Source organism: Salvelinus fontinalis, chromosome 22 (genome assembly GCF_029448725.1).
Source record: "Salvelinus fontinalis isolate EN_2023a chromosome 22, ASM2944872v1, whole genome shotgun sequence".
NCBI lineage: Eukaryota > Metazoa > Chordata > Actinopteri > Salmoniformes > Salmonidae > Salvelinus > Salvelinus fontinalis.
In genome coordinates this window covers 28554029-28579041 of record NC_074686.1, presented here as the reverse complement: position 1 = coordinate 28579041, position 25013 = coordinate 28554029, and the positions used below count along the sequence as shown (strand labels likewise).

The 25013-nt window shown below is 46.5% G+C and overlaps 1 protein-coding gene across 1 annotated transcript in view; it reads right to left on the bottom strand.

Moving 5' to 3' along the window:
• The window catches only part of LOC129820144 (potassium voltage-gated channel subfamily H member 8-like), a 91173-nt gene that overhangs the window by 56566 nt on the left and 9594 nt on the right, over positions 1 to 25013 (bottom strand). The window contains exons 2-4 of the mRNA XM_055877067.1: positions 12782 to 13021; positions 8897 to 9028; positions 2281 to 2420 (exon numbers count right to left, since the gene is read on the bottom strand). Of these exons, the coding sequence (XP_055733042.1) occupies positions 2281 to 2420; positions 8897 to 9028; positions 12782 to 13021 (512 nt within the window). The remainder of the gene's footprint in view (positions 1 to 2280; positions 2421 to 8896; positions 9029 to 12781; positions 13022 to 25013) is intronic.

The window sequence follows — 25013 nt, the reverse complement described above, 5'->3', positions numbered from 1 at the left end:
GGGGGTGGAGGGTTGGAGGAGTTAGAATCAAGAAAACAGATTAGAAACGTATCCAAGATGTATATATTTATTTCAGTTGGGGCAGTCCCCCACTTATTTTTTTTAGCTTTATTGAACACTGTTACACTGTTAAAAGACGGGGAGTAGGAGTGGGCAGGTTTCAAACCCATGTCAACTCTGGCATACATGTGTGCCGGGGTCAGCAGCTATAACCGCTGGACCACACAAGTCACATTAAAACTCATTGGTAGAAAAAAAGGATAGGACCATCCCCTAAAACATTGTTGCTATGATTTGAGTAAAGTAGTGGCAGGTGCTCTCATCGCTGTTTTTTGTTTGTTATTATGGTGTGTAGAGTTTGTTGTTAGGGTGTGTAGTGTTGGTTGTTAGGGTGTGTAATGTTTGTTGTTAGGGTGTGTAGTGTTGGTTATTATGGTGTGTAGTGTTGGTTATTATGGTGTGTAGTGTTGGTTGTTAGGGTGAGTATGGTTGGCTCTTATGGTGTGTAGTGTTGGTTGTTAGGGTGAGTAGTGTTTGTTGTTATGGTGTGTAATGTTTGTTGTTAGGGTGTGTAGTGTTGGTTATTATGGTGTGTAGTGTTGGTTATTATGGTGTGTAGTGTTGGTTGTTAGGGTGAGTATTGTTGGTTTTATGGTGAGTAGTGTTGGTTGTTAGGGTGAGTATTGTTGGTTTTATGGTGAGTAGTGTTGGTTGTTAGGGTGTGTAGTGTTGGTTGTTAGGGTGAGTATTGTTGGTTTTATGGTGAGTAGTGTTGGTTGTTAGGGTGTGTAGTGTTGGTTGTTATGGTGAGTAGTGTTGGTTGTTAGGGTGTGTAGTGTTGGTTGTTAGGGTGTGTAGTGTTTGTTGTTAGGGTGAGTAGTGTTTGTTGTTATGGTGTGTAATGTTTGTTGTTAGGGTGTGTAGTGTTGGTTATTATGGTGTGTAGTGTTGGTTATTATGGTGTGTAGTGTTGGTTGTTAGGGTGAGTATTGTTGGTTTTATGGTGAGTAGTGTTGGTTGTTAGGGTGAGTATTGTTGGTTTTATGGTGAGTAGTGTTGGTTGTTAGGGTGTGTAGTGTTGGTTGTTAGGGTGAGTATTGTTGGTTTTATGGTGAGTAGTGTTGGTTGTTAGGGTGTGTAGTGTTGGTTGTTAGGGTGTGTAGTGTTGGTTGTTAGGGTGAGTAGTGTTTGTTGTTATGGTGTGTAATGTTTGTTGTTAGGGTGTGTAGTGTTGGTTATTATGGTGTGTAGTGTTGATTATTATGGTGTGTAGTGTTGGTTGTTAGGGTGAGTATTGTTGGTTGTTATGGTGAGTAGTGTTGGTTGTTAAGGTGTGTAGTGTTGGTTATTATGGTGTGTAGTGTTGGTTATTATGGTGTGTAGTGTTGGTTGTTAGGGTGAGTAGTGTTGGTTGTTATGGTGAGTAGTATTGGTTGTTAGGGTGTGTAGTGTTGGTTGTTAGGATGTGTAGTGTTGGTTGTTATGGTGAGTAGTGTTGGTTGTTAGGGTTTGTAGTGTTGGTTGTTAGGGTGTGTAATGTTTGTTGTTAGGGTGTGTAATGTTTGTTGTTAGGGTGTGTAATGTTTGTTGTTAGGCTGTGTAGTGTGGGTTGTTAGGGTGTGTAATGTTTGTTGTTAGGGTGTGTAGTGTTGGTTGTTATGGTGTGTAGTGTTGGTTATTATGGTGTATAATGTTTGTTGTTAGGGTGTGTAATGTTTGTTGTTATGGTGTGTAATGTTAGTTGTTAGGGTGTGTGGTGTTGGTTGTTATGGTGTGTAGAGTTTGTTGTTATGGTGTGTAATGTTTGTTGTTATTGTGTGTAGTGTTGGTTGTTAGGGTGTGTAATGTTTGTTGTTAGGGTGTGTAATGTTTGTTGTTAGGGTGTGTAGTGTTTGTTGTTAGGGTGTGTAGAGTTGGTTATTATGGTGTATAATGTTTGTTGTTAGGGTGTGTAATGTTTGTTGTTATGGTGTGTAATGTTTGTTGTTAGGCTGTGTAGTGTGGGTTGTTAGGGTGTGTAATGTTTGTTGTTAGGGTGTGTAGTGTTGGTTGTTATGGTGTGTAGTGTTGGTTATTATGGTGTATAATGTTAGTTGTTAGGGTGTGTAATGTTAGTTGTTAGGGTGTGTAGAGTTTGTTGTTATGGGGTGTAATGTTTGTTGTTATTGTGTGTAGTGTTGGTTGTTAGGGTGTGTAATGTTTGTTGTTAGGGTGTGTAATGTTTGTTGTTAGGGTGTGTAGTGTTTGTTGTTAGGGTGAGTCATTTAAGGTGTGTTTTACCTTGTTGAGTTTGATCTTGCTCTTCTTCTTCTTGTTGTCTTTGCTGTGGAGGTGACCAGAGATGTGGTAGAGTACAGTACTGCTCCGCAGACGAGTAGAGCTGAATGAAGAACCAGTCTTCACCCGTCCTCGTCGGCACTCTACACACACACACACACACACACACACACACACACACACACACACACACACACACACACACACACACACACACACACACACACACACACACACACACACACACACACACACACAGTATTATTGTACAACCACATGGCCCCCTAGGAAATCTCATAGAAAACTGAGGAAAGAAATAGGAGGAAATGATTATGTTTGGATGAAATGTTTAATATCCAACACTGGTTACAGTGACAATGAATACGTATAAAATTAAATCACAGTTTGTACACAGATTTGCAGATGTTATCGTAAGTGCTTTGAAATGCTTATGTTTCTAGCTCCAACAACGCAGCAATATCTAGTAACAAAATAACAATACGCACATAATCCATACATTAATATCTAGTAACAAAATAACAATACGCACATAATCCATACATTAATATCTAGTAACAAAATAACAATACGCACATCATCCAAAAGTAAAAACTAAAAAGAATAAGAAATTAAGAAATCAGAATGAGAAATGTCATAGTCCTGAATACATATACATATATATGTATGTGACGGTGTGTACAGACAGTACGGACAGTATACAAATAGAAAAGGTATGTACAGCAGTAGTTATATAGGATGAGCCTTAACTAGAATACAGTATATGCATACAGCGCATTTGGAAAGTATTCAGACCCCTTCACTTTTTCCACATTTTGTTACGTTAAAGCCTTATTCTAAAATTGATTAAATAATTTTTATCCCTCATCAATCTAAACACAATACCCCATAATGACAAAGCAAAGTCCGTTGCTTTGAAATTTGAGCAAATTTATCAAATAAAAAAACTGAAATATTACATTTACATAAGTATTCAGACCCTTCACTCAGTGCTTTGTTGAAGCACCTTTGGCAGCAATTACAGCATCAAGTCGTATTGGGTGTGACGCTACAAGCTTGGCACACCTATTTCTCCCATTCTTCTCTGCAGATCCTCTCAAGCTCTGTCAGGTTGGATGGGGAGCGTCGCTGTACAGCTATTTTCAGGTCTCTCCAGTGATGTTTGACCAGGTTCAAGTCCAGGCTCTGGCTGGGCCACTCAAGGACATTCATAGACTTGCTCCAAAGCCACTCCTGCATTGTCTTGGATGTCTGCATAGGGTCGTTGTCCTGTTGGAAGGTGAACCTTCACCCCAGTCTGAGGTTGTAAACCTCTGGAGCAGGTTTACATCAAGGATCTCTCTGTACTTTGCTTCGCTCATCTTTCCCTAGATCCTGACTAGTCTCCCAGTCACTGCGGCTGAAAAAAATCCCCACAGCATGATGCTGCCGCCACCATGTTTCACCATAGGGATGACAATCTCTAAGGTGCAGGGTAGAGTACTGGGTGCTAGCCGGCTAGTGACAATCTCTAAGGTGCAGGGTAGAGTACTGGGTGCTAGCCGGCTAGTGACAATCTCTAAGGTGCAGGGTAGAGTACTGGGTGCTAGCCGGCTAGTGACAATCTCTAAGGTTCAGCGTAGGGTATTTGGGCAGAAGTTGGCTAGTGATTACAAGGTTTCACTGCTAACCTACAAAGCATTACATGGGCTTGCTCCTACCTATCTTTCCGTACATACCTACACAAACACTACGGTCACAAGACGCAGGCCTCCAATTGCCCCTAGGATTTCGAAGCAAATAGCTGGAGGCAGGGCTTTCTCCTATAGAGCTCCATTTTTATGGAATGGTCTGCCTACCCATGTGAGAGACTCAGATTCGGTCTCAACCTTTAAGTCTTAATTGAAGACTCATCTCTTCAGTGGGTCCTATGATTGAGTGTAGTCTGGCCCAGGAGTGTGAAGGTGAACGGAAAGGCACTGGAGCAACGAACCGCCCTTGCTGTCTCTGCCTGGCCGGTTCCCCTCTCTCTACTGGGATTCTCTGCCTCTAACCCTATTACAGGGGCTCAGTTACTGGCTTACTGGTGCTCTTCCACGCTGTCCCTAGGAGGGGTGCGTCACTTGAGTGCGTTGAGTCACTGACATGGTCTTCCTGTCTGGGTTGGCGCCCCCCCTTGGGTTGTGCCGTGGCGGAGATCTTTGTAGGCTATACTTGGCCTTGTATCAGGATGGTAAGTTGGTGGTTGACGATATCCCTTTAGTGGTGTGGGGGCTGTGCTTTGGCAAAGTGGGTGGGGTCATATCCTACCTGTTTGGCCCTGTCCGGAGGTATCATCGGATGGGGCCACAGTGTCTCATGACCGCTCCTTTCTCAGCCTCCAGTATTTATGCTGCAGTAGTTTATGTGTCGGGGGGCTAGGGTCAGTCTGTTATATCTGGAATATTTCTCCTGTCTTATCCGGTGTCCTGTGTGAATTTAAGTATGCTCTCTCTAATTCTGTCTTTCTTTTTTTCTCTCTCTAGGAGGACATGAGCCCTAGGACCATGCCTCAGGACTACCTGGCATGATGACTCCTTGTTGTCCCCAGTCCACCTGGCTGTGCTGCTGCTCCAGTTTCAACTGTTCTGCCTGCGGCTATGGAACCCTGACCTGTTCACTGTGATTACTATTATTTGACCATGCTGGTCATTTATGAACATTTGAACATCTTGGCCATGTTCTGTTATAATCTCCACCCAGCACAGCCAGAAGAGGACTGGCCACCCCTCATAGCCTGGTTCCTCTCTAGATTTCTTCCTAGGTTTTGGCATTCCTTTAGGAGTTTTTCCTAGCCACCGTGTTTCTACACCTGCATTGCTTGCTGTTTGGGGTTTTAGGCTGAGTTTCTGTACAGCACTTTGATATATCAGCTGATGTAAGAAGGGCTATAGAAATACATTTGATTTGATTTGATGGCTGTTTAACAGTCTGATGGCCTGGTGTTTGAAGCTGTTTATCAGTCTCGGTCCCAGATTTAATGCACTTGTATTGTCTCCGCCTTCTAAATGGCAGCAGGTTAAACAGGCCGTGGCTGAGGACCTTGATGATCTTTTATTTGATTGAACCTTTATTTAAGTAGGAAAGTCAGTTAAGAAGAAATTCTTATTTTACAATGGCGGCCTAACCCGGCAAAACCCTCCCCTAACTCAGACAACGCTGGGGCAATTGTGCCCCGCCCTATGGGACTCCCGATCACGACCAGTTGAGATACAGCCCGGGATTGAATCAGGGTCAGTAGTGACACCTCTAGAACTGAAATGCTTACATAGGTATTCCTCATTTCCAGATGGGATAGGGCAGTGTGCAGTGCCACTCGGGAGCCCTTCTTGGCCTTGCTGTGACACCGGGTGCTATAGATGTCCTGGAGGGCAGGCAATGTGCCCCCAATGATGCGTTGGGCTGACCACACCACCCTCTGGAGAGCCCTGGGGTTGCAGCCAGTGTAGTTGCCGTACCAGGCGGTGATACAGCCCGACAGAATGCTCTCGATGGTGCATATGTAGATGTTCCTGAGGGTCTTGGGCACCAAGACAAATTTCTTCAGCCTCCAGAGGTTGAAGAGGTGCTGTTGGGCTATCGGTGTGAAGGGACCATTTCAGATCCTCAGTGATGTGCGTGACTAGGAACTTGAAGCTTTTGACCCTTTCTACTGCGGCCCCATCGATGTGGATGGGGGGCGTGCTCTCTCTGCTGTCTCCTGCTGTCAAGTGTTGTGTTGTCAACAAACTTGATGATTGAGTTGGAGACGTGCGTGAATAGGGAGTACAGGAGGGGGCTGAGCACACACCCCTGTGGGGCCTCTGTGTTGAGGATCAGCGTGGCGAAGGTGTTGTTCCCTTCACCTTCACCACATGGGGTAGGCCCATCAAGAAGTCTAGGACCCAGTTGCACAGGGTGGTGTTCAAACCCAGAGATTGCATGAGAGAGGATGAGGTATGGAAAGAAGAGATGTAAAGAGAGAGGGAGACAGAGGAGCAGGTACGGACAGGAGAGATGGTATGAGAAAGGGGGAGAGAGGAGGAGGTACAAACAGAAAATATGGAAAGAGAGAGACAGAGAGAGGAGGAGGTATGGAAAGAGGAGATGGAAAGAGAGAGGGGGAAAGAGGAGGCGGTACTGACAGAAGAGATGGAAAGAGTGAGGGGGAGAGAGGAGGAGGTACAGAAAGAAGAGGTGGAAAGTGAGAGGGATGCTAGAGGAGGCAGTATGAAGAGTAGAGATGGAAAGAGAAAGAGAAAGTGAGAGATAAAGGTGGAACAGGGAAACAGGGGGAGAAGGGAACAGGGAAACAGGGAGAGAAGATAGGGAGGGAGGGACAGAGAGGTAGGTAGGAAGAGATGTGAGGGGACAGAGAGCTATATAGGGAGAAATATGGAGGGAGGGACAGAGAGGTAGGTAGGGAAAGATTGGGAGGGAAGGATATAGAGGTAGGTAGGGAGAGATGGGGAGGGAGGGAGGGGGGAGGGAAGGAAGGAAGGACAAAGAGGTAGGTAGGAAGAGATGGGGAGAGGGAGAGGGACAGAGAGGTAGGTAGGGAGAGATGGGGAGGGAGGGACACAAAGGTAGGTAGGGAGAGATGGGTAGGGAGGGAGGGACAGAGAGGTAGGCAGGGAGAGATGGGGAGGGAGGGAGGGACAGAAAGGTAGGTAGGGAGAGATGGGTAGGGTGGGAGGGACAGAGAGGTAGGTAGGGAGAGATTGGGAGGCAGGGAGGGAGGGACAGAGAGGTAGGTAGGGAGAGATGGGGGAGGGAGGGACAGAGAGGTAGGTAGGGAGAGATGGGGAGGGGGAGAGGGACAGAGAGGTAGGTAGGGAGAGATGGGGGAGGGAGGGACAGAGAGGTAGGTAGGGAGAGAGGGGGAGGGGGAAAGGGACAGAGAGTTAGGGAGGGAGGGAGGGAGGGAGGGAGGGAGGGAGGGAGGGGTTGTTGATGACAAAACGGATGGCACTGTGATAGACTGCATCCAGTTTGCTGAGTAGAGTATTGGAAGCTATTTTGTAAATGACATCGCCGAAGTCGAGGATCGGTAGGATAGTCAGTTTTTTTATTTTTATCCCCTTTTCTCCCCACTTTTCGTGGTATCCAATCGCTAGTAATTACTATCTTGTCTCATCGCTACAGAGACGAAGGTCGAAAGCCATGCGTCCTCCGAGGCACAACCCAACCAAGCCGCACTGCTTCTTTAACACAGCGCGCCTCCAACCCGGAAGCCAGCCGCACCAATGTGTCGGAGGAAACACCGTACACCTGGCCCCCTTGGTTAGTGCACACTGCGCCCAGCCCGCCACAGGAGTCGCTGGAGCGCGATGAGACAAGGAAATTCCTACCGGCCAAACCCTCCCTAACCCGGACGACGCTAGCCCAATTGTGCGTCGCCCCACGGACCTCCCGGTCGCGGCCGGCTGCGACAGAGCCTGGGGGCGAACCCAGAGACTCTGGTGGCGCAGTTAGCACTGCGATGCAGTGCCCTAGACCACTGCGCCACCCGGGAGGCCCCAGGATATTCAGTTTTATGAGGGTATGTTTGGCGGCGTGAGTGAAGGAAGCTTTGTTGTGAAATAGGAAGCCGATTCTAGATTTAATTTTGGATTGGAGATGTTTAATATAAGTCTGGAAGGAGAGTTTACAGTCTAGCCAGACACCTAGGTATTTATAGTTGTCCACATATTCTAAGTCAGAACCGTCCAGAGTAGTGATGCTAGCGGGCGGGTGCAGGCAGCGGGCGGGTGCGGGTAGCGAACAGTTGAAAAGCATGCATTTGGTTTTACTAGCGTTTAAGAGCAGTTGGAGGGAGGGACAAAGAGGAAGGTAGGGAGAGATGGGGAGAGGGAGAGGGACAGAGAGGTAGGTAGGGAGAGATGGGGAAAGAGAGACAAATGCGAAGGTGGGAACAAGGGAGGGAGGGAGGGAGGGAGGGAGGGAGGGGTTGTTGACGAAACAGAGATTGGGGTCCCCTGTTCGGCACACATTGTCCAACAATGTCCAATTGTGTGTGTGTGTGTGTGTGTGTGTGTGTGTGTGTGTGTGTGTGTGTGTGTGTGTGTGCGTGTGCGTGTGCGTGTGTGTGTGTGCGTGGGTGGGTGCGTGTGTGTGTGCGTGTGTGTGTGTGCGTGTGTGTGTTAAAATGGGTTTCCCTTGCCTGGATTGAGATGATTTGTGTATTGTTTTTACAATACTGACAAAAACAGACACTTCTGCAGAGCTGTGTTTTCTGTTAGCTCAGTACCGATGCTGACAACATTTACAATGCTAATTGTTGAAGAATGAACATGCAGATGCAATATAGAATAACATGTACAATCCAGTTATTACTCCCCGCTTTTATCTCTCCTAAAAGCATGTGCAGCATCAGGCTTTTTCTTTGTGTAAAAAGTATATCATTACGTGAATAAAAATAAACCATGTTTTTGTTTGTTGTTTTGTTGTAATGTACAGTAATGAAAGTAATTAGACACCGAGCCATGAGGGGAGGAGATGAGGAACACACACGCGCAAGCACCACGCATGCATGTGCACCCACACACACACACACACACACACACACACACACACACACACACACACACACACACACACTGACCTTCTCGCCTGTCCTCTGGCATGGCCTTGGCCTTGGTGTCACTGATGTCTTTATATGAAGCCAGGAAGAGCACCACGTCTCCCTTCTCATTCTTAATGGGGACAATTTCCAGCAGGCACCAGAACAACGACGCTGCAGTAGACAGACACACACACGCTATACACATGATACGCATACAGTGGAGTAGGGTGAAGTTGCCCCTAGATGCTGATCTTGAGTCAGTTTAGCATTTTCCCCAGTAATGGATAAGGTTAGGCTTGGGGGAAGCTGCACCTAAGGGAAACTTCACCCCAGAGCCACACTACAGCATGGACATGCTACTGTACATGTGACCAATCATCTGAAATAAGGCTCGACATCTGATTCGTTGATCTACTGTTTTTGGAAGTTTTTTTAAGACTTTTTATGTAAAGTACAGATTCCGAGCTTCAAAACGTTGTACCATACGCTGCACAACACATGTTATAATCACATCTAATACGGACAAAACACATTATAATCACATTACAAATCAAGGCATATTATTATTAAATAAACCAATATCTAAGTCAGGGGATCTCTGTAAGAATGATGCAATCTTGGTAAATAATGGTAAATATGAGAAATTGAGGTGAATATTGTATATGTGTGTAGTGTGTAAGTGTATAAATATGTTAGTCTGTGTGGTTTGGAGACTGTATGAACGTGCTCTCTGTTAAGAATAGTATGTAATGTACTGTATGTAGTATGAATAGTATGTAATGAACGGTATAAAGCATGAATAGTATGTAATGTACTGTATGTAGTATGAATAGTATGTAATGTACAGTATGTAGTATGAATAGTATGTAATGTACAGTATATAGTATGAATAGTATGAAATGTACAGTATGTAGTATGAATAGTATGTAATGAACTGTATGTAGTATGAATAGTATGTAATGTACTGTATGTAGCATGAATAGTATGTGATGTACTGTATGTAGCATCAATAGTGTGTAATGTACTGTATTCATTTTTATTTTTTATTTTATTTCACCTTTATTTAATAACCAGGTAGGCTAGTTGAGAACAAGTTCTCATTTACAACTGCGACCTGGCCAAGATAAAGCAAAGCAGTGCGACACAAACAACAACACAGAGTTACACATGGAGTAAACAAGTGTACAGTCAATAACACAATAGAAAAAAAGAAAGTCTATATACAGTGTTTGCAAAAGGCGTGAGGAGGTAAGCCAATAAATAGGCCATAGTAGCAGGTAATTAGAATTTAGCAAATTAACACTGGAGTGATTAATGAGATGAGCAGATGGTGATGTGCAAGTAGAAATACTGGTGTGCAAAAGAGCAGAAAAGTCAATAAAAACAATATGGGGATGAGGTAGGTAGATTGGGTGGGCTATTTACAGATGGGCTATGTGCAGCTGCAGTGATCGGTTAGCTGCTCAGATAGCTGATGTTTAAAGTTAGTGAGGGAAATATAAGTCTCCAGCTTCAGCAATTTTTGCAATTCGTTCCAGGCACTGGCAGCAGAGAACTGGGAGGAAAGGCAGCCAACAGAGGTGTTGGCTTTGGGGATGACCATATGAGATATAGATATACCTGCTGGAGTGCGTGCTACGGGTGAATGTTGTTATCGTGACCAGTGAGCTGAGATAAGGCGGGGCTTTACCTAGCAAAGACATAGATGACCTGGAGCCAGTGGGTCTGGCAACGAATATGTAGCGAGGGCCAGCCGATTAGAGCATACAAGTCGCAGTGGTGGGTAGTATAAGGGGCTTTGGTGACAAAACGGATGGCACTGTGATAGACTGCATCCAGTTTGCTGAGTAGAGTATTGGAAGCTATTTTGTTAGCACTGCGATGCAGTGCCCTAGACCACTGCCCCACCCGGGAGGCCCCAGGATATTCAGTTTTATGAGGGTATGTTTGGCGGCGTGAGTGAAGGAAGCTTTGTTGTGAAATAGGAAGCCGATTCTAGATTTAATTTTGGATTAGAGGTGTTTAATATAAGTCTGGAAGGTTAGTTTACAGTCTAGCCAGACACCTAGGTATTTGTAGTTGTCCACATATTCTAAGTCAGAACCGTCCAGAGTAGTGATGCTAGCGGGCGGGTGCGGGCAGCGAACGGTTGAAAAGCATGCATTTGGTTTTACTAGCGTTTAAGAGCAGTTGGAGGCCACAGAAGGAGTGTTGTATGGCTTGTTTGGAGGTCAGTTAACACAGTGTCCAAAGAAGGGCCAGATGTATAAAGAATGGCGTCGTCTGCGTAGAGGTGGATCAGGGAATCACCCGCAGCAAGAGCGAGATCGTTGATATATACAGAGAAAAGGGTCTGTATGTAATATGAACAGTATGTAAAGTACTGTATGTAGTATGAATAGTATGTAATGTACAGTATATAGTATGAATAGTATGTAATGTACAGTATGTAATATGAATAGTATGTAATGTACAGTATATAGTATGAATAGTATGTAATGTACAGTATGTAGTATGAATAGTATGTAATGTACAGTATATAGTATGAATAGTATGTAATGTACAGTATGTAGTATGAATAGTATGTAATGTACAGTATATAGTATGAATAGTATGAAATGTACAGTATGTAGTATGAATAGTATGTCATGAACTGTATGTAGTATGAATAGTATGAAATGTACAGTATGTAGTATGAATAGTATGTAATGTACAGTATGTAGTATGAATAGTATGTAATGTACTGTATGAAATATGAATAGTATGTAATGTACAGTATGTAGTATGAATAGCATGTACTGTATGTAGTATGTAAAATGAGATTCCTGCTGAGCTCTCTCTCTCTCTCTCTCTCTCTCTCTCTCTCTCTCTCTCTCTCTCTCTCTCTCTCTCTCCTCTCTCTCTGTCTCTCTCTCTCTCTCTCTCTCTCTCTCTCTCTCTCTCTCTCTCTCTCTCTCTCTCTCTCTCTCTCTCTCTCTCTCTCTCTCTCTCTCTCTCTCTCTCTCTCTCTCTCTCTCTCTCTCTCTCTCTCTCTCTCTCTCTCTCTCTCTTCTAAATCTCCCTGCTGGTAATGTCTCAATCACAATTGTCTCTGTTTCTCCCTAAGAGAGAGATCTTCTCCATGAAACACACAGAAAACCCTGCCTCTGGTTGTGTATGAACAGTTGCAGCACTCCCTCTCACAGGCAAAGACAGAGGGAAACCTACATTTACTATTCCACCTTTCATGATTCAGTTTAGAGGGAATGAAAGATAGAATGAGAGGGAAAGTAAGCAAGAGAATGGGGAGAATCTGAGAAGGTAATGAGGGGAGAGAGAGAAATAAAGAGAGCGAGAAAGGGAGACAGACAGAGAGAAATAGAGAGAGAGAGAGAGAGAGAGCTGCCACCCGATCTGAGTGTTATTAAAGTTTCATGTGTGTGTTAAGTAATGAGTGTTAAGTAATGACCGCAGGGCCCTCCCTCCCTCCCTCTCTCCCTCCCTCCCTCCCTCCCTCCCTCCCTCCCTCCCTTCCTTCCTTCCTTCCTTCCTTCCTTCCCTCCCTCCCTCCTTCCTTCCTTCCCTCCCTCTCTCCCTCCATCCATCTATACTGGTCTAAATAGGAACACTGCAGAAATAGCAACCAGGAAATGCCCACTGCCCATCACTTAAAGGTCCATTCTGTAATATTTCCACATGTTATTAGACCTTAATGCACATGTTAAATAAGTGTCCAAGTAACCTTTGCCTGAATAGTATCCGAGCAACTAATCTTGATGGTGGTATGTAAGTGATTCAGACATATTGATGTTGCTGCTAAAATATTGATGTGAAAGGACTGAACAAGTGTGAGTATATTCATAGTAAGCTCTGCAGATCAGTGCAGAAGGAGATGAGTAGTGGAGTCCAATTGTAGCAGACTTCAACACACACACCTTTCCTTACCTGTCTTCTTGTAGAACATGATCTCTTCCTTGAACTCCTTGCGTTCGTCCAGGGCTTCGTCGATGCTGAGGATGATAGTCTCGCTGCTTTCTGGGCCGTAAAGGAACTTACAGGCACAGCTCTTCTGCATGACTTCAGTGCGGGAGAAGCCTGTGAGCTCACAGAAGCCATCTGAACAGTAGACAATAGGGAAGCCTTGGGCCTTGGACACCTGGGCATTAGCCAGGATGAAGTTGCTGTCTGGTGGAATCAAAGATAAAGAATACAGGGTCGCATTCATTAGGGAAAACCGTAGCAAAACGTTTTGGCACGTTCAGGTAGTCCCCCCTCATTTAGGTCAGTTTTCTATAATTTTGGTTTCTAGTGAATGCAACCCTGGTTTAGACAGTGGTGATGTAAGTTAGGCCAGGATAAAGTTGTTGTCTGGTAAGAGTAAGACAAGGAATATTTGGAATACACTTTTACCGATAACTATGTGAATTTGGGCTACTCCGATGGCAGGGAAAAGTTGTTGTCTTGTCAAAACAAGACACGGAATCAAGGTAATTAATAATTATGAGGGTGAGGATGGGGGTCTAGGTCACTGTGGATAGTGTATGAGAGTAGAAACTAACACAGCAGATAATGTTGTTAAGGGTTGGGCAACTCCCATCATCAGGGGCCTGAGTGTCTGCTGATTCCAGCTGTATCCCAAATGGCACCCTATTCACCCTGAGGACTCTGGTCAAAGTAGTAGTGTACTATACTAAGTAGTGCACTATATAGGGAATAGGGTGTCATTTGGGATGCTAACCTTTCTCTTGTTGCTTGGAGCTTAATTGAGCCATTAACGTGACAAATTGCTCACAGTGACACACCTGTTTCCCCAATCTAAAACAGACACTAGTAGACAGACGCTGGTCTGAGAGTTAGAACAGACACTAGTAGACAGACACTAGCAGACAGATGCTGGTCTGAGAGTTAGAACAGACACTAGCAGACAGATGCTGGTCTGAGAGTTAGAACAGACACTAGCAGACAGACGCTGGTCTGAGAGTTAGAACAGACACTAGCAGACAGACGCTGGTCTGAGAGTTAGAACAGACACTAGCAGACAGACGCTGGTCAGAGAGTTAGAACAGACACTAGCAGACAGACACTAGCAGACAGACGCTGGTCTGAGAGTTAGAACAGACACTAGCAGACAGATGCTGGTCTGAGAGTTAGAACAGACACTAGCAGACAGATGCTGGTCTGAGAGTTAGAACAGACACTAGCAGACAGACACTAGCAGACAGACACTGGTCTGAGAGTTAGAACAGACACTAGCAGACAGACACTAGCAGACAGATGCTGGTCTGAGAGTTAGAACAGACACTAGCAGACAGATGCTGGTCTGAGAGTTAGAACAGACACTAGCAGACAGACGCTGGTCTGAGAGTTAGAACAGACACTAGCAGACAGACGCTGGTCTGAGAGTTAGAACAGACACTAGCAGACAGACGCTGGTCTGAGAGTTAGAACAGACACTAGCAGACAGATGCTGGTCTGAGAGTTAGAACAGACACTAGCAGACAGACGCTGGTCTGAGAGTTAGAACAGACACTAGCAGACAGACGCTGGTCTGAGAGTTAGAACAGACACTAGCAGACAGACGCTGGTCTGAGAGTTAGAACAGACACTAGCAGACAGACACTAGCAGACAGACGCTGGTCTGAGAGTTAGAACAGACACTAGCAGACAGACGCTGGTCTGAGAGTTAGAACAGACACTAGCAGACAGACACTAGCAGACAGATGCTGGTCTGAGAGTTAGAACAGACACTAGCAGACAGACGCTGGTCTGAGAGTTAGAACAGACACTAGCAGACAGACGCTGGTCTGAGAGTTAGAACAGACACTAGCAGACAGACGCTGGTCTGAGAGTTAGAACAGACACTAGCAGACAGACACTAGCAGACAGATGCTGGTCTGAGAGTTAGAACAGACACTAGCAGACAGATGCTGGTCTGAGAGTTAGAACAGACACTAGCAGACAGATGCTGGTCTGAGAGTTAGAACAGACACTAGCAGACAGACACAGGTCTGAGAGTTAGAACAGACACTAGCAGACAGACACTAGCAGACAGACACTAGCAGACAGATGCTGGTCTGAGAGTTAGAACAGACACTAGCAGACAGACACTAGCAGACAGACGCTGGTCTGAGAGTTAGAACAGACACTAGCAGACAGACGCTGGTCTGAGAGTTAGAACAGACACTAGCAGACAGACGCTGGTCAGAGAGTTAGAACAGACACTAGCAGACAGACACTAGCAGACAGACGCTGGTCTGAGAGTTAGAACAGACACTAGCAGACAGATGCTGGTCTGAGAGTTAGAACAGACACTAGCAGACAGACACTGGTCTGAGAGTTAGAACAGACACTAGCAGACAGACGCTGGTCTGAGAGTTAGAACAGACACTAGCAGACAGACGCTGGTCTGAGAGTTAGAACAGACACTAGCAGACAGACACTAGCAGACAGACGCTGGTCTGAGAGTTAGAACAGACACTAGCAGACAGACACTAGCAGACAGACGCTGGTCTGAGAGTTAGAACAGACACTAGCAGACAGACGCTGGTCTGAGAGTTAGAACAGACACTAGCAGACAGACACTAGCAGACAGACACTAGCAGACAGACACTAGCAGACAGATGCTGGTCTGAGAGTTAGAACAGACACTAGCAGACAGACACTAGCAGACAGATGCTGGTCTGAGAGTTAGAACAGACACTAGCAGACAGACACTAGCAGACAGATGCTGGTCTGAGAGTTAGAACAGACACTAACAGACAGACACTAGCAGACAGACGCTGGTCTGAGAGTTAGAACAGACACTAGCAGATAGACACTAGCAGACAGACGCTGGTCTGAGAGTTAGAACAGACACTAGCAGACAGACACTAGCAGACAGACGCTGGTCTGAGAGTTAGAACAGACACTAGCAGACAGACACTAGCAGACAGATGCTGGTCTGAGAGTTAGAACAGACACTAGCAGACAGACACTAGCAGACAGACGCTGGTCTGAGAGTTAGAACAGACACTAGCAGACAGACACTAGCAGACAGATGCTGGTCTGAGAGTTAGAACAGACACTAGCAGACAGACGCTGGTCTGAGAGTTAGAACAGACACTAGCAGACAGACGCTGGTCTGAGAGTTAGAACAGACACTAGCAGACAGACACTGGTCTGAGAGTTAGAACAGACACTAGCAGACAGACACTAGCAGACAGATGCTGGTCTGAGAGTTAGAACAGACACTAGCAGACAGACACTAGCAGACAGATGCTGGTCTGAGAGTTAGAACAGACACTAGCAGACAGACGCTGGTCTGAGAGTTAGAACAGACACTAGCAGACAGACGCTGGTCTGAGAGTTAGAACAGACACTAGCAGACAGACGCTGGTCTGAGAGTTAGAACAGACACTGGCAGACAGACACTAGCAGACAGATGCTGGTCTGAGAGTTAGAACAGACACTAGCAGACAGATGCTGGTCTGAGAGTTAGAACAGACACTAGCAGACAGATGCTGGTCTGAGAGTTAGAACAGACACTAGCAGACAGACGCTGGTCTGAGAGTTAGAACAGACACTAGCAGACAGACGCTGGTCTGAGAGTTAGAACAGACACTAGCAGACAGACGCTGGTCTGAGAGTTAGAACAGACACTAGCAGACAGACGCCTGTCTGAGAGTTAGAACAGACACTAGCAGACAGACACTAGCAGACAGATGCTGGTCTGAGAGTTAGAACAGACACTAGCAGACAGACACTAGCAGACAGACACTAGCAGACAGACGCTGGTCTGAGAGTTAGAACAGACACTAGCAGACAGACGCTGGTCTGAGAGTTAAAACAGACACTAGCAGACAGACACTAGCAGACAGACGCTGGTCTGAGAGTTAGAACAGACACTAGCAGACAGACGCCTGTCTGAGAGTTAGAACAGACACTAGCAGACAGACGCTGGTCTGAGAGTTAGAACAGACACTAGCAGACAGACACTAGCAGACAGACGCTGGTCTGAGAGTTAGAACAGACACTAGCAGACAGACACTAGCAGACAGATGCTGGTCTGAGAGTTAGAACAGACACTAGCAGACTGATGCTGGTCTGAGAGTTAGAACAGACACTAGCAGACAGATGCTGGTCTGAGAGTTAGAACAGACACTAGCAGACAGACGCTGGTCTGAGAGTTAGAACAGACACTAGCAGACAGACGCTGGTCTGAGAGTTAGAACAGACACTAGCAGACAGACACTAGCAGACAGATGCTGGTCTGAGAGTTAGAACAGACACTAGCAGACAGACACTAGCAGACAGACGCTGGTCTGAGAGTTAGAACAGACACTAGCAGACAGACACTAGCAGACAGACGCTGGTCTGAGAGTTAGAACAGACACTAGCAGACAGATGCTGGTCTGAGAGTTAGAACAGACACTAACAGACAGACACTAGCAGACAGACGCTGGTCTGAGAGTTAGAACAGACACTAGCAGACAGACACTAGTAGACAGACGCTGGTCTGAGAGTTAGAACAGACACTAGCAGACAGACACTAGCAGACAGACGCTGGTCTGAGAGTTAGAACAGACACTAGCAGACAGATGCTGGTCTGAGAGTTAGAACAGACACTAGCAGACAGACACTAGCAGACAGACACTAGCAGACAGACACTAGCAGACAGACGCTGGTCTGAGAGTTAGAACAGACACTAGCAGACAGATGCTGGTCTGAGAGTTAGAACAGACACTAGCAGACAGACACTAGCAGACAGACACTAGCAGACAGACGCTGGTCTGAGAGTTAGAACAGACACTAGCAGACAGATGCTGGTCTGAGAGTTAGAACAGACACTAGCAGACAGACACTAGCAGACAGACACTAGCAGACAGACACTGGTCTGAGAGTTAGAACAGACACTAGCAGACAGATGCTGGTCTGAGAGTTAGAACAGACACTAGCAGACAGACACTAGCAGACAGACACTAGCAGACAGACACTGGTCTGAGAGTTAGAACAGACACTAGCAGACAGACACTAGCAGACAGACACTAGCAGACAGACACTGGTCTGAGAGTTAGAACAGACACTAGCAGACAGATGCTGGTCTGAGAGTTAGAACAGACACTAGCAGACAGACACTAGCAGACAGACACTAGCAGACAGACGCTGGTCTGAGAGTTAGAACAGACACTAGCAGACAGACACTAGCAGACAGACACTAGCAGACAGACACTGGTCTGAGAGTTAGAACAGACACTAGCAGACAGATGCTGGTCTGAGAGTTAGAACAGACACTAGCAGACAGACACTAGCAGACAGACACTAGCAGACAGACACTGGTCTGAGAGTTAGAACAGACACTAGCAGACAGACACTAGCAGACAGATGCTGGTCTGAGAGTTAGAACAGACACTAGCAGACAGATGCTGGTCTGAGAGTTAGAACAGACACTAGCAGACAGACACTAGCAGACAGACGCTGGTCTGAGAGTTAGAACAGACACTAGCAGACAGACGCTGGTCTGAGAGTTAGAACAGACACTAGCAGACAGACACTAGCAGACAGACACTAGCAGACAGACACTGGTCTGAGAGTTAGAACAGACACTAGCAGACAGATGCTGGTCTGAGAGTTAGAACAGACACTAGCAGACAGATGCTGGTCTGAGAGTTAGAACAGACACTAGCAGACAGACGCTGGTCTGAGAGTTAGAACAGACACTAGCAGACAGACACTAGCAGACAGACGCTGGTCTGAGAGTTAGAACAGACACTAGCAGACAGATGCCTGTCTGAGAGTTAGAACAGACACTAGCAGACAGACGCTGGTCTGAGAGTTAGAACAGACACTAGCAGACAGACACTAGCAGACAGATGCTGGTCTGAGAGTTAGAACAGACACTAGCAGACTGATGCTGGTCTGAGAGTTAGAACAGACACTAGCAGACAGATGCTGGTCTGAGAGTTAGAACAGACACTAGCAGACAGACGCTGGTCTGAGAGTTAGAACAGACACTAGCAGACAGACGCTGGTCTGAGAGTTAGAACAGACACTAGCAGACAGATGCTGGTCTGAGAGTTAGAACAGACACTAGTAGACAGGCACTAGCAGACAGATGCTGGTCTGAGAGTTAGAACAGACACTAGCAGACAGACACTAGCAGACAGACGCTGGTCTGAGAGTTATAACAGACACTAGCAGACAGACGCTGGTCTGAGAGTTAGAACAGACACTAGCAGACAGACACTAGCAGACAGACGCTGGTCTGAGAGTTAGAACAGACACTAGCAGACAGATGCTGGTCTGAGAGTTAGAACAGACACTAACAGACAGACACTAGCAGACAGACGCTAGCAGACAGATGCTGGTCTGAGAGTTAGAACAGACACTAGCAGACAGACGCTGGTCTGAGAGTTAGAACAGACACTAGCAGACAGACACTAGTAGACAGACGCTGGTCTGAGAGTTAGAACAGACACTAGCAGACAGACACTAGCAGACAGACGCTGGTCTGAGAGTTAGAACAGACACTAGCAGACAGATGCTGGTCTGAGAGTTAGAACAGACACTAGCAGACAGACACTAGCAGACAGACACTAGCAGACAGACACTAGCAGACAGACGCTGGTCTGAGAGTTAGAACAGACACTAGCAGACAGATGCTGGTCTGAGAGTTAGAACAGACACTAGCAGACAGACACTAGCAGACAGACACTAGCAGACAGACGCTGGTCTGAGAGTTAGAACAGACACTAGCAGACAGATGCTGGTCTGAGAGTTAGAACAGACACTAGCAGACAGACACTAGCAGACAGATGCTGGTCTGAGAGTTAGAACAGACACTAGCAGACAGATGCTGGTCTGAGAGTTAGAACAGACACTAGCAGACAGACACTAGCAGACAGACGCTGGTCTGAGAGTTAGAACAGACACTAGCAGACAGACGCTGGTCTGAGAATTAGAACAGACACTAGCAGACAGACACTAGCAGACAGACACTAGCAGACAGACACTGGTCTGAGAGTTAGAACAGACACTAGCAGACAGATGCTGGTCTGAGAGTTAGAACAGACACTAGCAGACAGACACTGGTCTGAGAGTTAGAACAGACACTAGCAGACAGATGCTGGTCTGAGAGTTAGAACAGACACTAGCAGACAGATGCTGGTCTGAGAGTTAGAACAGACACTAGCAGACAGACACTAGCAGACAGACGCCGGTCTGAGAGTTAGAACAGACACTAGCAGACAGACGCTGGTCTGAGAGTTAGAACAGACACTAGCAGACAGACACTAGCAGACAGACGCTGGTCTGAGAGTTAGAACAGACACTAGCAGACAGACACTAGCAGACAGATGCTGGTCTGAGAGTTAGAACAGACACTAGCAGACAGACACTAGCAGACAGATGCTGGTCTGAGAGTTAGAACAGACACTAGCAGACAGATGCTGGTCTGAGAGTTAGAACAGACACTAGCAGACAGACGCTGGTCTGAGAGTTAGAACAGACACTAGCAGACAGACGCTGGTCTGAGAGTTAGAACAGACAATAGCAGACAGACGCTGGTCTGAGAGTTAGAACAGACACTAGCAGACAGACACTAGCAGACAGATGCTGGTCTGAGAGTTAGAACAGACACTAGCAGACAGACGCTGGTCTGAGAGTTAGAACAGACACTAGCAGACAGATGCTGGTCTGAGAGTTAGAACAGACACTAGCAGACAGACACTAGCAGACAGACGCTGGTCTGAGAGTTAGAACAGACACTAGCAGACAGACACTAGCAGACAGACACTAGCAGACAGACACTAGCAGACAGACGCTGGTCTGAGAGTTAGAACAGACACTAGCAGACAGATGCTGGTCTGAGAGTTAGAACAGACACTAGCAGACAGATGCTGGTCTGAGAGTTAGAACAGACACTAGCAGACAGATGCTGGTCTGAGAGTTAGAACAGACACTAGCAGACAGACGCTGGTCTGAGAGTTAGAACAGACACTAGCAGACAGATGCTGGTCTGAGAGTTAGAACAGACACTAGCAGACAGACGCTGGTCTGAGAGTTAGAACAGACACTAGCAGACAGACACTGGTCTGAGAGTTAGAACAGACACTAGCAGACAGACACTAGCAGACAGACGCTGGTCTGAGAGTTAGAACAGACACTAGCAGACAGACACTAGCAGACAGATGCTGGTCTGAGAGTTAGAACAGACACTAGCAGACAGACACTAGCAGACAGATGCTGGTCTGAGAGTTAGAACAGACACTAGCAGACAGACACTAGCAGACAGATGCTGGTCTGAGAGTTAGAACAGACACTAGCAGACAGACACTAGCAGACAGATGCTGGTCTGAGAGTTAGAACAGACACTAGCAGACAGACGCTGGTCTGAGAGTTAGAACAGACACTAGCAGACAGACACTAGCAGACAGATGCTGGTCTGAGAGTTAGAACAGACACTAGCAGACAGATGCTGGTCTGAGAGTTAGAACAGACACTAGCAGACAGATGCTGGTCTGAGAGTTAGAACAGACACTAGCAGACAGATGCTGGTCTGAGAGTTAGAACAGACACTAGCAGACAGACGCTGGTCTGAGAGTTAGAACAGACACTAGCAGACAGACACTAGCAGACAGACGCTGGTCTGAGAGTTAGAACAGACACTAGCAGACAGACACTAGCAGACAGATGCTGGTCTGAGAGTTAGAACAGACACTAGCAGACAGATGCTGGTCTGAGAGTTAGAACAGACACTAGCAGACAGATGCTGGTCTGAGAGTTAGAACAGACACTAGCAGACAGACGCTGGTCTGAGAGTTAGAACAGACACTAGCAGACAGACACTAGCAGACAGACGCTGGTCTGAGAGTTAGAACAGACACTAGCAGACAGATGCTGGTCTGAGAGTTAGAACAGACACTAGCAGACAGATGCTGGTCTGAGAGTTAGAACAGACACTAGCAGACAGACGCTGGTCTGAGAGTTAGAACAGACACTAGCAGACAGACACTGGTCTGAGAGTTAGAACAGACACTAGCAGACAGACACTGGTCTGAGAGTTAGAACAGACACTAGCAGACAGATGCTGGTCTGAGAGTTAGAACAGACACTAGCAGACAGACACTAGCAGACAGATGCTGGTCTGAGAGTTAGAACAGACACTAGCAGACAGATGCTGGTCTGAGAGTTAGAACAGACACTAGCAGACAGATGCTGGTCTGAGAGTTAGAACAGACACTAGCAGACAGACACTGGTCTGAGAGTTAGAACAGACACTAGCAGACAGACACTAGCAGACAGATGCTGGTCTGAGAGTTAGAACAGACACTAGCAGACAGACACTAGCAGACAGATGCTGGTCTGAGAGTTAGAACAGACACTAGCAGACAGACACTAGCAGACAGATGCTGGTCTGAGAGTTAGAACAGACACTAGCAGACAGACGCTGGTCTGAGAGTTAGAACAGACACTAGCAGACAGACACTAGCAGACAGATGCTGGTCTGAGAGTTAGAACAGACACTAGCAGACAGATGCTGGTCTGAGAGTTAGAACAGACACTAGCAGACAGATGCTGGTCTGAGAGTTAGAACAGACACTAGCAGACAGATGCTGGTCTGAGAGTTAGAACAGACACTAGCAGACAGACGCTGGTCTGAGAGTTAGAACAGACACTAGCAGACAGACACTAGCAGACAGACGCTGGTCTGAGAGTTAGAACAGACACTAGCAGACAGACACTAGCAGACAGATGCTGGTCTGAGAGTTAGAACAGACACTAGCAGACAGATGCTGGTCTGAGAGTTAGAACAGACACTAGCAGACAGATGCTGGTCTGAGAGTTAGAACAGACACTAGCAGACAGACGCTGGTCTGAGAGTTAGAACAGACACTAGCAGACAGACACTAGCAGACAGACGCTGGTCTGAGAGTTAGAACAGACACTAGCAGACAGATGCTGGTCTGAGAGTTAGAACAGACACTAGCAGACAGATGCTGGTCTGAGAGTTAGAACAGACACTAGCAGACAGACGCTGGTCTGAGAGTTAGAACAGACACTAGCAGACAGACACTGGTCTGAGAGTTAGAACAGACACTAGCAGACAGACACTGGTCTGAGAGTTAGAACAGACACTAGCAGACAGATGCTGGTCTGAGAGTTAGAACAGACACTAGCAGACAGACACTAGCAGACAGATGCTGGTCTGAGAGTTAGAACAGACACTAGCAGACAGATGCTGGTCTGAGAGTTAGAACAGACACTAGCAGACAGATGCTGGTCTGAGAGTTAGAACAGACACTAGCAGACAGACACTGGTCTGAGAGTTAGAACAGACACTAGCAGACAGACACTAGCAGACAGATGCTGGTCTGAGAGTTAGAACAGACACTAGCAGACAGACACTGGTCTGAGAGTTAGAACAGACACTAGCAGACAGACACTAGCAGACAGACACTAGCAGACAGATGCTGGTCTGAGAGTTAGAACAGACACTAGCAGACAGACACTAGCAGACAGATGCTGGTCTGAGAGTTAGAACAGACACTAGCAGACAGACACTAGCAGACAGATGCTGGTCTGAGAGTTAGAACAGACACTAGCAGACAGATGCTGGTCTGAGAGTTAGAACAGACACTAGCAGACAGATGCTGGTCTGAGAGTTAGAACAGACACTAGCAGACAGACACTGGTCTGAGAGTTAGAACAGACACTAGCAGACAGACACTAGCAGACAGACGCTGGTCTGAGAGTTAGAACAGACACTAGCAGACAGACACTAGCAGACAGACACTAGCAGACAGACACTAGCAGACAGACGCTGGTCTGAGAGTTAGAACAGACACTAGCAGACAGATGCTGGTCTGAGAGTTAGAACAGACACTAGCAGACAGACGTTGAGGACCGGAGTTGCCCATCCCTGCTATAGTAAGAGAGTTACTGAAGTGTGAAGGGGGAGGGTGGGTAGGGTGTATGAACAGAGGATGGTGGTTGGGTGTATGGGTGTATGGGTGTGTGGGTGGCTGTGTGGTGGTGAGAGAAAAATAACATTAATCTTCAGGTCTATTAATTAAGCTATTATGCCCTCTTGACCTAAAGTGTTATGTGAATCTGTTAAATGAATGATAATCGCCAAGGCATTGACCTTAGCCTCAGTAGGATCACTATCGCTAGTCATTACAACTGCCATTGTTTTCATGTTGTTTCATCCTGAAATAAATGTGCTGCCTCAACCATCTCTTTTTGAAATGGAATTGTTTTATGTCTCGTGTCAACCTTTGTCAAAGGAAACGACAGAATTCTGTGTTAAAATATGACGCTTCAGAAGTAGAATGCTTGTACACGTCCCTCAATGAGGAGACGTTCCATTGTAATAAGTCCTTTAATCACACAGAGTTGTATCTGTCTCCACACTCTCTGACTTACTGAAGGGAGTCTTGAGTCTGAGGAGAATCTTTTATTATGTTTTAACTTGCAACAGCAGAATGCGCCGGGCGTTATAGGCAAGGCAGCAGTGCACCTTGGGACTGCTGTCAGGAGGATGTAATGAACACGCACACTCACACACAAACAGAGGCATACACACACACTAATGCACGCGCAAACACACACACATGCACACTCCCACAAACACACCCTCCAGACACTGAGTGAGGAACCAGAGACAGACCCCACATTCCTAACCCCCCCCCACCCCCCCCCCCCCCCCCCCCCGTCCTGCCTGTCCAATAGTCCCCCTCTGAGAGGAGGAGAGGTTGATGCTTAGCCTTAAGAGACGTTTACCGAAGTGTGTGCGTGCGTGCGTGCGTGCGTGTATGCGTGTGTGCGTATATGTGTGTGTGTTCGTGCCACACACACAGACACACAGGTGTCCCCATCTGGATGTGTCTTGCTCTCTAATGGTCCAGATTGAATCCAGGCTCGGGACTGATTTGGGGCAATGGGGGCTGCAGACATTTTTGAATAATCAGAAGCAACTTGTAATCTCAACCCAACTTTACACTTTCCCCCATTCAATCCCCTCACTGATCTCTCTCCTAACCCATACCCCCCCCCCCCGTCAACACTCCTATCCACTTCTCCTCGCAATCCATCTCTCCTCTCCTTCATTCTCTTTTAATCTCTTCCCTTCATTCAGTCGCTCTACGCACTTCCCTTCCCTCTCCCTCCATCTCTAACAGCCTCTGTTCTGTATACATAT